General features: G+C 49.8%; 1 protein-coding gene across 1 annotated transcript in view; it reads left to right on the forward strand.

The window, feature by feature from the left end:
• Positions 1-12,988, forward strand: part of UBASH3A (ubiquitin associated and SH3 domain containing A) — a 42,864-nt gene extending 29,876 nt beyond the window's left edge. The window contains exons 8-14 of the mRNA XM_061422498.1: positions 2,123-2,222; positions 3,747-3,869; positions 4,860-4,952; positions 5,891-6,035; positions 6,671-6,777; positions 9,880-9,986; positions 11,429-12,988. Coding sequence (XP_061278482.1) covers positions 2,123-2,222; positions 3,747-3,869; positions 4,860-4,952; positions 5,891-6,035; positions 6,671-6,777; positions 9,880-9,986; positions 11,429-11,566 — 813 coding nt within the window. The 3' untranslated portion in view covers positions 11,567-12,988. The remainder of the gene's footprint in view (positions 1-2,122; positions 2,223-3,746; positions 3,870-4,859; positions 4,953-5,890; positions 6,036-6,670; positions 6,778-9,879; positions 9,987-11,428) is intronic.
• The last annotated feature ends 690 nt before the right edge of the window (positions 12,989-13,678 follow it).

Raw genomic sequence — 13,678 nt, forward strand, 5'->3', positions numbered from 1 at the left:
CTCAGGGAGAAGCCATGTGCCCAGGAGGCAGAACCTGGAGCCACACACCAAGGCAGCCACATGCCAAGGATGCTGGGGCTGCCGGGAGCTCAAAGAGGCAGGAAGGACCCTCTCCTAGAGCTTCTGAGGGGAACTGGCCCTGTGATAGCCTTCAGAACCAGAAGGGAACAAGCTACTTTTGTTTTCAGCCCCTGAAGTGGGTGCTATAACATCCCTGGTGACCCTGACCCCAGGCATGACCAAGTCCTGCGTCCTCCGTGGAGTCCCCCCTGCCCACCTCCTGTGGCAGCACCATCAGCTCTGCTCCCCCTCCATCCTCTAGCATCTGTGACTCATCTTTCCACGCTTGTCCTCAGCCCCAGTGAGACCCCCTAAGTGGGGCACCTGTGGACGACTCCCTGTGTCCCAGAATCAGGCACAGGTGCTCCGGATGCTGACGGCACAAGTCACAGGAGACCACGGGCCTGTGCTGATGTGGAATTTCCCATTCTGCTCCAGAATTGCTGTTCAGTCGCTCAGTCATGTTCGACTCTTTGTGACCCCCATGGACTGTAGCCCACCAGCTTCCTCTGTCCTTGGGATTCTCCAAGTGGGTTGCCATGCCCTCCTCCAGGGGATCCTCCCAACCCAGGGATCAAACTTGTGTCTCTCTACATCTCTTGCATTGGCAAGTGGGTTCTTTACCACTAGTGCCACCTGGGAAGCCCCTCTTCCCTGGTTACTCATAGCTAAACATATACCCTGACACCAAGCAGAGAACCATCTTTATTTAACATGCCAACACCTGGGTGGTCCTGGAGGGCCCCTCAGAAGAGGACCAGTGCCAGCAACAGAAGAGACTAGGATGGATGGATGGATAAATGATAGACAGACAGATAGACAGATAATAGATACATAGAAGATACATAGACAGATACATTAGATACAGGTGGTCCCCAGCTTATAAGGTTCAGCTTACAATCTTTTGACTTTACGATGATGTAAAAGCAAATCGTTCAGTAGAATTTTAAATACTTGAATTCTGCTCTTTTCCAAGACTAGTGATGTGTAGTCCAGTCCTCTCTCTGATGCTTGGCAGTGGCAGCACAGCCCCATTAGCCCTTGATCACAAGGGTGAAATACTGATACACTGATAACCATGCTGCACCTAGACAGCCGTTCCGTTTTTCACTTTCAGTACCGTATCCAGCAAGTCACAGGAGATGTTCAACACAATTATAAAATACGCTTTGTGATAGATGAGTTTGCCCCTCAGTCAGCTAATGTAGGTATCTGAACATGGTTAAGGCAGACAGCTGAGCTAGATGGTCAGTAGTTTCGATGCATTAAATGCATTTCTGACTTAAGACATTTTCAACTTGTGATGGTTTTATTGAAATGTAACCCATCACAAGTTAAGAAAAGATCTGTACTTATCTACGTATCATATATATAGATCTATTATACCATGTAATATGTATTTTATACTATTATGTTAATACTATAGATTATGGATTTCCCTGGTGGCTCAGAAGGTAAAGAATCTGCCTGCAACGTGGGAGACCCAAGTTCAATCCCTGGGTCAGAAAATGTTTCATTCCAGCAGCCTGAAGGGACAAGACCAGGGTAGGCACTTGGAAGAAGAGGGAAGGTGGAAAACCGATGTGCTGAGGGGTGGACCATTCATTCCACTTTCTCTCCACTTCCTGTGTGCACTCTAGTGCCCAGAACATTAAAGGCTGCAAGAAATAACAGATGATTCTACTCCCACCTCATTGTAAAGGCCCCGGTAAGACAGGCTGCAGCTGCTCAACAGGCTTCCCAGCTGACACTAGTGGTAAAGAACCCACCTGCCGATGCAGGACATATAAGAGACGTGGGTTCAATCCCTGGGTGGGGAAGATCCCCTGGAGGAGGGCATGGCAATCGACTCCAGCATTCTTGCCTGGAGAATCCCATGGACAGAGGAGCCTGGCAGGCTGCAGTCCACAGGGTTGCAAAGAGTCAGACACGACTGAAGTGACTGAGTACAGCACAGCATAGCTATTGAACAAGGACGGGAGGGATGCCTTGGAGTGGGGGCCGGGGACAAGTCTCAGAACGCAGTGTTAAACCTCAGGCGCCTCTCCTCCCCCCATCCCAGGCCACGATAGTGAGGAGAAGCGTCCTGGTGGTACGCCATGGGGAGAGGGTGGACCAGATCTTCGGGAAGTCCTGGCTGCAGCAGTGTACAACACCCGATGGTAAGTACAGTCCTGGCAGGATCCAAACAGAGGAATTAGAGCTAACACAGATCACGTCTCAGTATGCTTAGTCAGAGCCCTGGGGCACCATTCTTTACTCAGACTGAACTCCTATCAGAACCTAACCTCCTCCCAGATCCTCAGCTTCTTTGGAGCTCTGCCCTCTGCTTCACAAAGTGACCACAGATGAAGCATCACAGAGGCAGAAGACTCAATAGAATAGGTTCACATGTGGGGAGTCATAGATGCTCTTGAGAATATGATAAAAATGACGGAACTTCTCTTTGAATGGAAAACAAATACCTCCTTCCGTGCAGAAGCAGTTAACACTTTGGCATTTAATAAAAGCCCTTAAAGCTTCCAGTTCCAGCAAAGTCTCTGTCAATGGAAATTCTGGGGAGGCAGCTTCTAGAAAAATCTTGCATAGAACCTAAAAAGACAAGATATGGAAAACAGCCGCTACCTCTCTCTGATTGGTGAACTGTTGGAAGGCTGGGCTGGTGTGTTCAGGCACAAGTGTTGACCGGCCACATGACATACATAGAGCAGGTCTCGGGAGAGGAATTTGGCTGCTAGAATCTGTTGTGGCCAGGATGTCTGGGAGACACGTGAGAGGATGTGAGGGCTTGGTGTGTTACAGAGTCCTCTGTGGGGATCACAGATAATCTGAGGATGAGATCAGACCTAACCCTACTGACTGTTTACTCTGAGCCAGGCTGTGGGCTCCAGGCATCTCCTTACTGACTCATTCAAACAACTATATCGTCGCCCACGTTTTACAGATAAGGGGAGTCAGTCAGCTGCCTCTAATACACAACTAGTCACTGGTGGTGCCAGGATGTGCACCAGACCATCCAAGCAGAGTTCAAGGTCAAACTCAAGGTGAACCAAAGTGCTCTGAGCCTCTGAATGGATTGGGGTGGGGGCAGGGCAGTCCCAGTGAATCCCCGTGAAAAGTGAAAGTGAACATGAAGTCGCTCAGTCGTGTTGGACTCTCTGCGACCCTGTGGACTGTGGCCCACCAGGCTCCTCTGTCCATGGAATTCTCCAGCCTGAAGCAATTGACTAACAGCACACAAGGCAGGACCCACTCCTGCCCTCTGTATTCCGGCCCACAGGCAATGTGACACCTTAAAGCCATGGAGATGGGTTGAATTGCATCTAACTAATTAATGCCAATTTGAGATTCGTATTGAGTTAAGCTAAGTCAGTCATGGAGATGCTTGTTCTTAATCAGGGCAGTTGCACGAGTGTATCTTTGGGAGGGGTTTGAGAAGATGAAGAAGGTCTGGTGGTGCCTGCAGATGAAACACAGGTTTTCTGAGTTTGAGGAAATGTGTGCTGAGTAGAGTAGAATTTCCTCCTGAAATTTAATCTACATTGCAGGGTGCATTCAAGAAAAAACACCATTGACAACAGTTTAATTACTGTGCTTCAAATGTGGGTCTTGATCTTAAGCATTTAGTGGGACAGGTATGACCTAACTTGATGGAATTGAACAACTGGTGCTTATTTATGCTGTAGGAAGATACTACCGGCCAGACCTGAACTTCCCTCACAGCCTGCCCAAACGGAGCCGCGGCATCAAAGACTTTGAAAACGATCCACCATTATCGTCTTGTGGAATTTTCCAGTCCAGGATGGCAGGTATGTTTGAGGCTCAACCTAGGAGGAATGGGGCTTCCCAGGTGGCTTGGTGGTAAAAAATCTGCCTGCCAAGGCAGGAAATGAAGGGTTCAACCCCTGGATTGGGAAGATCCCTTAGAGAAGGAAATGGTAACCCACTCCAGCATTCTTGCCGGGAGAATCCCATGGACAGAGGAACCTGGCAGGCTACAGTCCATGGGGTTGCAAGAGTCAGACACAACTTAGCGATTAAATAGCAACAACCAAGAGAACAGTAACAATGATTATAGCAGTGATTATCACTCACTTGTACTGAGCCCTTGCCACATGCTTTGAAGGCAGTAATAGCATTATCCTCACTCTGCTGATGAAGAAACTGAGGCCCAGAGAGGTTAAGTATGTTGCCCAAGATCACATAGTAACCCAAGATCACACAGCAAGTAGGAAGCTCAGAGACTTGACCCAGGAATGGGTTGGTGGGGAAGTCAGGAGGAATGAAAGGGATAAAAAGAACAAGAGAGAAAAGGAAAAAAAACAAAGTCAGTGACCACTGTGTACACTAAGGATGTCATTTTAAAAATTGAAAGATACATCCTGTCTTTGATTTTATTTCAAAATCTGTCCCTTTGGGCTTTTGTTTTGTCTGAGGTTCTGGTTCCACATGATTGACCTTGTGGAAGAGAAGAGGCCATTGAGCTCATCTGGTCTGCGTTCTATGAATTAAGAAACTCAAATCTAGAATCGGGAAAGTTCATGGGCTTCCCAAGTCACACAGTGGTTAACTGGAAGAACATACTAAAACCAGCTCCTCCCTGGGGCCATGCTGGCTGACCTTAATTACAGTTTCCACCCACACATCAGGCACAATCGTATGGGATGCATACACTGGGGGTGGCAATCATGGAGCTACATAAAAGCTTTCCTACCACAGGTAGTAAGCTGCCCTCCGAATTTGCCCCCTTGGGCGGCTACAGTGATGAAGAGGGCACATTTCCCACTGCTGTTTTCCAGGGGAAGCTCTGCTGGACAGCGGCATCAGGATCACCTCAGTCTTCAGCTCCCCCGCCCTCCGCTGTTTGCAGACGGCCAAACATATACTGGGAGGTCAGTGAGAACTGCAGCGACCTTCTCACATGGCTGTGACCTCATGGTTCTTCTCTGGGGGGAGAGGGCAGTGAGCAGAGGTGCAAAGAAAGTGGATGGCTGTGAATGACAGTCTAAATTTACAAGACAGTTGCGAACCAGCCCCTGAGAACTGTGAGGAGGCACTGAGCCTGTTAGCATTTCTGGAAGGTCAAGATTTTAATTTGCCTTTGACCACCTTATGCATGAGTTTTTTAAGAGAGGTTGGTGCTGAGCTTAGAAGAGCAGTGGAAAGGATGTCACTGGAGGAGGAGTTATCAAAGGTGTGAAAAAAAATCAGTTTATGGAATGTGTTTTTCTATAGCAAAAATACGTGCTATTTTTGGCAAAACAGATCATGACTTCCATTTCCAGTTTTCTAATTTACAATAGAAAGTGGAGCTTTTTTTTCTCATTAAAAAAAAAATCCTAGGGTAGGGTGAGTTGGGAGAGTTAGAATGTTCTAGAAGATGACTCTGATCCACCCTCTGCTTTGGCTCGGTCTGGGCTAAGTGTTTGCCAGGATGGCACTTCTGTGTGACTAACAGGCTCCACAATTGTTCATCTTTTCCGAGGATCAGTGGACCAGCCAAGTCCTCATGGGTGTGCTCCTTCTTAACCTGAGGATGAGCCCAAGTGCCGTGTGCAGTGGGGCCCACGCAAGGATAGGGTGAGCACCAGGGGGCTGCAGGTGTCTCCCAGATCCCGGGAGACTCCGGTCCTTCCTGATGGACAGAGGGTCATCCTGATAGCCTCCAACTGCCCAGTGGCTCTTGTCTGAGAACTAGCATGACTGTGCATGAAATAAAATCACGTTTTTTTCCCCCCAAAGGGTTGATTTAGACCTAGGAAGAGACTTTTTTACAGAAAGCCAAAATAAACCCTGAAGATGATAAACACGTGTGTTCTGTTGAATTCAGAGTTCAAACTGGAGAAAAAAGTTAAGATAAGAGTGGAACCTGGCATCTTTGAATGGACCAAATGGGAGGCCGGCAAAACCACCCCCACCCTCATGACCCTGGAAGAGATGAAGGAGGCAGATTTCAACGTCAGCCTGGATTACAGGTGAGCCGCCTCACGGTCATGGTGTCTGCAACTAGGCTTCCTGCTGCTTGTTTAAAGATGATGATGAAGGTGTTATTCACGAGGGACCATTGCAGTGGGGTGTGGCAGAAGAAGAGAGATGGGACTCCTCTCCAAATACAAGGCCCAGTGGGGATTTTTCAACCAGGAGAGGGGTGGGGTGGGAAGTTCATATAAGAATAGGGCGATTCTTGCAGACCTTAAACAATCCTTACTGCAGACAGGTAGGGGGACAGACACATCTGGAGGTGGACAGGGAGCCGAGTTTGCTCAGGTATCCAGGGTGGTCAGATACAGGGGGTGAGGGGTTCTGACTGAACTCAGTCCACAAGGTTGGACGTGAAGCCTACAGGTCCAGCCCACTGAGAAGAGGGTCAGGGAGCCCGGCTAGCATGTGTCAGCCAGAGAACCGCCCGTAGCTGGCTCTGCCATCACAAGCCTGTGTGCCTGTTGCTCAGTGACAATGCAGGCTGCAGCCCCCAACACCAGCCCTTTGCTGGTTTGGGGCACAAAACTGGAGGCTCACTGCTGACCATGAGCCCTAGCTAAAGGCAGAGCCATCTCGCTCCTTCTGTTGACACATGGGCCAGAATGGCAGCTCCCCTCTCCTCCTCCAGGCCCGCCTTCCCCCTCGCCTCTCTCCTGCCAGCTGAGAGCTATGATGATTACGTGCACAGGTGTGCAGTGAGCATGGAACAGATCGTCAGCACCTGCCCACAGGATGGTAAGTGCCCCAGCGACCTTGGTGCCAGCAGCCCCTGGGGCCAGAGTCCCCTACCTCTGAGTTAGAAATGGCTGATTTTGAACCTAGGAATGCCCTGACCTCCCCATCCAGTTTCCCCACCTCCAGAGTGCTGCACACTGCCTCTGTAGAGACACACGCCGCCCCCAACCCTGGGGCCCCCAATTCCGGAACCGATGGGACCCAGGATCACAGGGTCAACACAGACCACCCATGCCCACTTCCCAGGAAACAAAAGTAGAAGCTAAGAACCAAACTACCAAATGTTGGGTCGTGTCTAAATGACAATTCAAACAAAACATCTGTTTAAGTTGATGGCTGAGACCATTAGAGAAATTTAAATATGGAAGGTGAATATGGAAATATTTAAAAAACACTTAATTTTGTTAGTGGGGTAATGATATGGCAGTTGTGTAAAAATGAGAAGTCCTCATTTGGAGATGCAAACTGTGGTACATCCTGCGAAGTAGCGTGATGTTTGGGCTATGCTCTAAAAAACTGCATTAAGTGTTCATTATCCAACGAACAAATTAAGATGTACCTATGTACAATGGAATGCCACTTGGCCATAAAAAGGATGGAATTTTGACATTTGTAACAACATGGATGGACTTGGAGGGCATTATGCTAAGTGAGATAAGTCAGACAGAGAAAGACAAACACGGCACTTGTACATGGAATCTAAAAATACAACAAACTAGTGAATATAACACAGAAAGAAGCAGACGCACAGATATAGAGAATGAATGAGTGGTGGGAGAGTGAAGCAGTGGGGAGAGGGAAGTAGGGAGGGGCAAGATGGAAGAGGGGAGCAGGAGATACAAACTGTTAGGTATAAAATAAGCTGCAAGGATCTACTGTGCAACATGGGGAAAACAGCCAATATTTTACAGTAACTATGAATGGAGTATAACTATTAACATTGCAAATCACTATATTGTATGCCTTATATAATATTGCACATCAACTATACTTCAGTAAAAATAAAAATACCTCACGGGGAAGGATGTCAGGTAACAGATGATACCAGAGGGGCAGAACATCAACAAATGTTGGAGCTCCCTAATGAGGACACAGGGATTCATCAGACCTGCCTTTGGGGTATATATGAAAATGTCCATGGTGAAACATGAAAAGCCAATCCTATAAGACTTAAGTTAGCAAATGTGAACATCATCCATGTGTCAGGCATCAAATAGAACATCATGGGGAAAATCTCAGTGAAGAAGATGTATAATCTACCCTCAAGGGATATTTGAATGTTGTAGAAGTGGACATGGAACAACAGACTGGTTCCAAATAGGAAAAGGAGTACGTCAAGGCTGTATATTGTCACCCTGCTTATTTAACTTATATGCAGAGTACATCAAGAGAAATGCTGGACTGGAAGAAACACAAGCTGGAATCAAGATTGCCGGGAGAAATATCAATAACCTCAGATATGCAGATGACACCACCCTTATGGCAGAAAGTGAAGAGGAACTCAAAAGACTCTTGATGAAAGTGAAGTGGAGAGTGAAAAAGTTGGCTTAAAGCTCAACATTCAGAAAATGAAGATCATGGCATCCGGTCCCATCACTTCATGGGAAATAGATGGGGAAACAGTGGAAACAGTGTCAGACTTTATGTTTTTGGCTCCAAAATCACTGCAGATGGTGACTGCAGCCATGAAATTAAAAGACGCTTACTCCTTGGAAGGAAAGTTATGACCAACCTAGATAGCATATTCAAAAGCAGAGACATGACTTTGCCAACAAAGGTCTATCTAGTCAAGGCTATGGTTTTTCCAGTGGTCATGTATGGATGTGAGAGTTGGACTGTGAAGAAAACTGAGCGCCAAAGAATTGATGCTTTTGAACTGTGGTGTTGAGAAGACTCTTGAGAGTCCCTTGGACTGCAAGGAGATCCAACCAGTCCATTCTGAAGCAGATCAGCCCTGGGATTTCTTTGGAAGGAATGATGCTAAAGCTGAAACTCCAGTACTTTGGCCACCTCATGAGAAGAGTTGACTCCCTGGAAAAAACTCTGATGCTGGGAGGGATTGGGGGCAGGAGGAGAAGGGGACGACAGAGGATGAGATGGCTGGATGGCATCACTGACTTGATGGACGTGAGTCTGAGTGAACTCTGGGAGTTGGTGATGGACAGGGAGGCCTGGCGTGCTGCGATTCATGGGGTTGCAAATAGTCGGACGCAACTGAGCGACTGAACTAAACTAAAAAACTAAAGAAGAAAGGAGCGGACATGTCTGGAATAGCAAGAATGTTACAGGCTTCACCTGTGACTCAGTGGTAAAGAGCCTGCCTGCAGTGCAGGAGATGCACGAGATGCGGCCTCCAAAGTAATGGTGCCATTGCAACCCCATGGACTGTAGCCTACCAGGCTCCTCTGTCCATGGGATTCTCCAGGCAAGAATACTGGAGTGGGCTGCCGTGCCTTTCTCCAGGGGATCTTCCCAACCCAGGGATTGAAACTTCATCTCTAGTGTCTCCTGCATTACAGGTAGGTTGTTTACCACTATGCCACCTGGGAAGTCCTTACAGTCACCTGAATGGATTACTCTGTGGCCCAGGACTTTCCAAGGAAGCTCGGGTTCCAGTTTCCTCCTCAGGTGGTTCAGTGGGTACAGCCGCAGGGTCTCCCTGACTCAGCAGCAGGTCTAACTCCCCAGCCTGGCTTCATCCCAGCCTTGGCTGCCCATACATGTTGCCCTGGACTCTGAAGGTCCTTCCATAAAGTGAGAGTCCTCTGTGGTCCATTGTGATGGCCAGCTGATCAAGCTCAAGTTCACAGGCCTTGTCGACACAGCTCAGAGCATGGCACTGTCCCATCCCTGAAGCTCGAGGGCGGGTATGTCTGCACCCACCCTGTGTGAGGATGTGACAGGCTCAGAAGACCTTGCACACAAACCAGAGGCCAGTTGCCAGTGTTATTAACCTGTTACCAACCATGTCTGCCTCCACCCGGGGTTGCCAAGGCCTCGGGGCACCACAAGTTTATTCCACTCGACCACTTTGGGGCCCCTGTCTGATAAGGGGCATCCTCTGTGCCTGCCCTGACTCGGGGTGCTTTCCTTCAACGGCAGGCGTCATCCTGGTCGTGGGCCACAGCTCGGCGCTGGACACCTGCACTCGCCCGCTGCTTGGGCTGCCGCCCCGGGACTGCGCGGACTTCGCCCAGCTCGTGAGAAAGGTACGCGCCCCCTCTTTTCTCTTGGGGCCACGGAAGCAGGCAGCCTGAGGATGCGGGTCCCCACACCCCCTTCTCAGAACAGAAACAAATGTCCTGAACAACCCAGGGCAGCAGGGACACCCCCAACTTGTCCCCTGAGAAGGTGTCCGCTGGCTCTTGTGCAAAGGGTAGCCTCAGGCAGGGGTCTGTCAGAGGATGTCATCTTTATCATCATGGCAGCTTTGGCCATTTGCTGCCAAGTTAATATAAAAAACAAGACAGAGGACTTTTATAATCAGGTCATATGATAAGTCCTTACCACTCTATTAGTCGAGCACATGGTCCATTTGGTGAGGGTAGGTGCGGGGGTTAAGCAAATTAAGAAAGAAGAGAAAGACCAGTTACTGGGCTGGCTTGCTCTGGGGATGGTGGTGGGTGAGGGGGGAGACTGCAGACAGACAGAAAGCAGCCCCTCCCTCTAGCCTTTGGAGTCATCAAGCCATGGAACATAGGAGCTTGTTGAAGCTGTCAGAGTGCCTGATGCTGGGCCGGGGTCACGTGTTGTTGTTCAGTCATGAACTCTCTGGACCCCATGGACTGCAGCACACCAGGCTTCCCTGCCTTTCACTATCTCTGGGAGTTTGCTCAGATTCTTGTCCATTGAGTCGGTGATGCCATCCAACCATCTCATCCGCTGCCGTCCCCTTCTCCTCCTGCCCTCAACACATACTGAAAAATCAAGTGGGTGATGGATGTGTAGAGAAGAATAACAAGTGGGCCAACCTGTAGAGCATCACCCAGCAAAGCAGAGATGGCTTTCCTCCCATTGGCAAGACGAAGGAGGCAGGCAAACTCAGGACTCAGCCCTCCCCATTCCCTGCCCCAGAGACCTACTCAGGGATAGACTTGCCCTCTGCCCTTGTCCTTTTCATCAAGTTAATCAGTTGATTGACCGGCCTTGAGGCTGGGAGTGAAGCAGTGCAGACAACGCCTGTGACGAGCGATAGTCTCTGACCAGGTCACGGCACCATTGCCGGCCACAGCTTGTTTGCTGCAGGTGTGGGCAGCAAGGTGTCTCTGAGCCCCAGAGTGGCCTGGGGGCTGCAGAAGAGCAGACCCCTGGCCCAGTCTGGCCCAGCCAGCACCTCTCTTTGCTGTGCAAAGCTCTTGGGTCTCTGAGCCCCTCCCTGCGCTGCCAGGAAAAAATACAGTCCTCCGTCACCCTGAGATGCCATGGCACCCCCAGTTGTGACAGACAGTGAGGTCTGCAGACACTTCCCACTGCTGTGGGAGGGGCAGGGAGTCCCCCTGGGGGCCACTGTGTTAGATGTTGGTGCCGAGTTCAAGGCCACAGTGCCAGCATGGATGTATTATGCCAGGCTTCAAGGCTGCTGGCTTGAGAACAAGTCTAAAATTGATCAACCTGGTATGGAATATTAATAACTGATTTAACTCTGCTCCAGGTCCCATCTCTGGGTATGTGCTTCTGCGAAGAAAACAAAGAGGAAGGAAAATGGGAGTTGGTGAACCCACCCGTGAAGACGCTGACTCACGGCTCCAACTCTGCGTTTAACTGGAGGAACTGGATCCAGGGCAACTGATGCCACCTCTGTTTGCATGCCTCACATTGGAGAGAAGGGACTCTGCAGAGGCTGTGAGGCACTGCTATCTTGAAGGGATGGGGGTTTCCCCGAGGTGATTCACAGAAGCACAAAACGCACTTTCAGACACCGGAGTGTTGGTCATCTGCCAACCGCCACCCTGCGAGCTAGGCTGTGGGGACACCATCTTGTACCCTGTGCATCTGCCGTGCCACTTGGCGGGGAATGAGGACCCGTGACTCTGGTTCCAGACCCACCCCAAGCCTACCCCAGGGAAAATTCCACTTTATATGTTTTTGTCAAGTTCCCAGCTATTTTTCCTTTTTCTGTTTCAATCACTCTTGGGCTGTTTCCACACAGGCTGAAGGAGGTAAAATATTGAATAAAATGGTGCAAGGAAACCACCTACCAGATAAAAACCAGGAACCGAGCTTGGTGTCCACAGACCAGGTATCAGTGACCTGCTGCTGCTATAATGAGTGAGCCCATGGTGGTGGTTAGAGACACAAGTTTTAAACACGCATGCATTTACTCTGTTGCAGCCCTGCAGGCCAGCAGTTCTGAAATGGGCCAGAGGAGTACTCTTCTTCCACAGCCCTCAGGGAGAGTCTGATTCTGTTTCTCTGGCCTTCAGAGGCGCCCGCACTCCTGGCCCCTGGCACCCTCCTCCATTCTCAAAGGCAGCGGTGGCGCCCCTTCAGATCCCCCTGCTCCTCTACTTACACAGTCACATCGCCTTCTGCTGCTGACTCTCCCATCTCCCTTTTGTGAATTCCCTCAGATTACACTGAACCCACCCAACAATCTGAATATCTCCCCATCTCAAGACCCTTAACTTAATTCCACCCACAAAGTCCCCTTCGCCGTACCATGTGACACAGTCACGGGCCCAGGGATCAGGGCGTGCACCTCTCAGGGGCCACCCTTCAGCCCATCACCCCCAGTCCTCCCAAGCACATTGGGCTATTTATGCAGAGGCCAGGGTGGAAGGCTTGTGACATCCCCTTGGTGCAGGGCTTACTCAGTTTCTCTTTTGCTCCATTTTGATCCAGTGGAGCTGGGAGGAGGGCTTTGAAAAATGGAGGGGGTGGGTCCCGCCCTGACTGTCAGGAGAGAGAAACCAGAGAGGACCCCCACCCAGGCACAGTGAAGCCTCCAGGGATGGTGCAGCCAAGGGTGCTCTGACTTTGAACAAGCTGGTCCAGGCAGTCAATGGAGGGGGCACCCAGCTCCGTCCTCTCACCCCATCCTTGCCCAAGAAGAAGAAATAGCCCTCAGAGTGCTCAGAGGGAGGGCGCAGTCACGCTGAGACACTCTGCTGACCCCAACACCTCTATTCTTTTCTGGATACACCAGTGCCACACTGACATTCCTAATCATGATGGTGAATAAAAATGTCACAAGTCAAGCTCGTGGGATTTACACATTCGCCACTTCTTTGGGGTGGTCCCCAAGACATCTGGGTTCACCCTCTGTGGGCTGAGGCTTCTGGGTCTCATGGCCTGAGTGGTGAAGGAGGCAAACCACCACCTCCTCCTCACTGGACTACCTGTGGGCGTCTACACCAGACAACAAGATGGGTCTGAACCTCAGAGCTTGAGGTCAAGTATGCAAGGAACACAGTTCTCTTTATATCCTATAATGCTGGTTGACAAGACCTCCTTCTGCAACAAAGGTAGAAAAGCCCTCTTCTGTCATTCTTGACTTCTAGAATAACCCTCAAGTGGGAGGTGGGGGGAGTGGGTGGGAGGCGGCTGGAGCACAGAACTGTGCTGGGGAGGGGTGCAGAGCGAGGTGCCTTTGGAAGTGTTTCATTATTTGGCATAAGTTTTTGGTGAACTAATAAGAAACCAAAAAAAAAAAGAAATTTCTGAGCACTTTCTTCTTTCCTTTGGCCCTGCTGGTCCTCGGGGTTCACAAGCCTCATCTGACCCCTGCTGATATCATCTGGAAACAGACATCCTGTTCCCACAAGCTCCCACCTCCAACCCTCCCTGCTCCCCACATCATCTCTTCGATGTCTTCACCTATGGACAGGAACAAAACTTGAAAGGAACCCCCCAGCGTGGTTTACTCGCATCCCCGACCCAGCAAACGCTGTCTATGAATCTG

The sequence above is a fragment of the Bos javanicus genome, chromosome 1 (genome assembly GCF_032452875.1).
Source record: "Bos javanicus breed banteng chromosome 1, ARS-OSU_banteng_1.0, whole genome shotgun sequence".
Classification (NCBI taxonomy): Eukaryota; Metazoa; Chordata; class Mammalia; order Artiodactyla; family Bovidae; genus Bos; species Bos javanicus.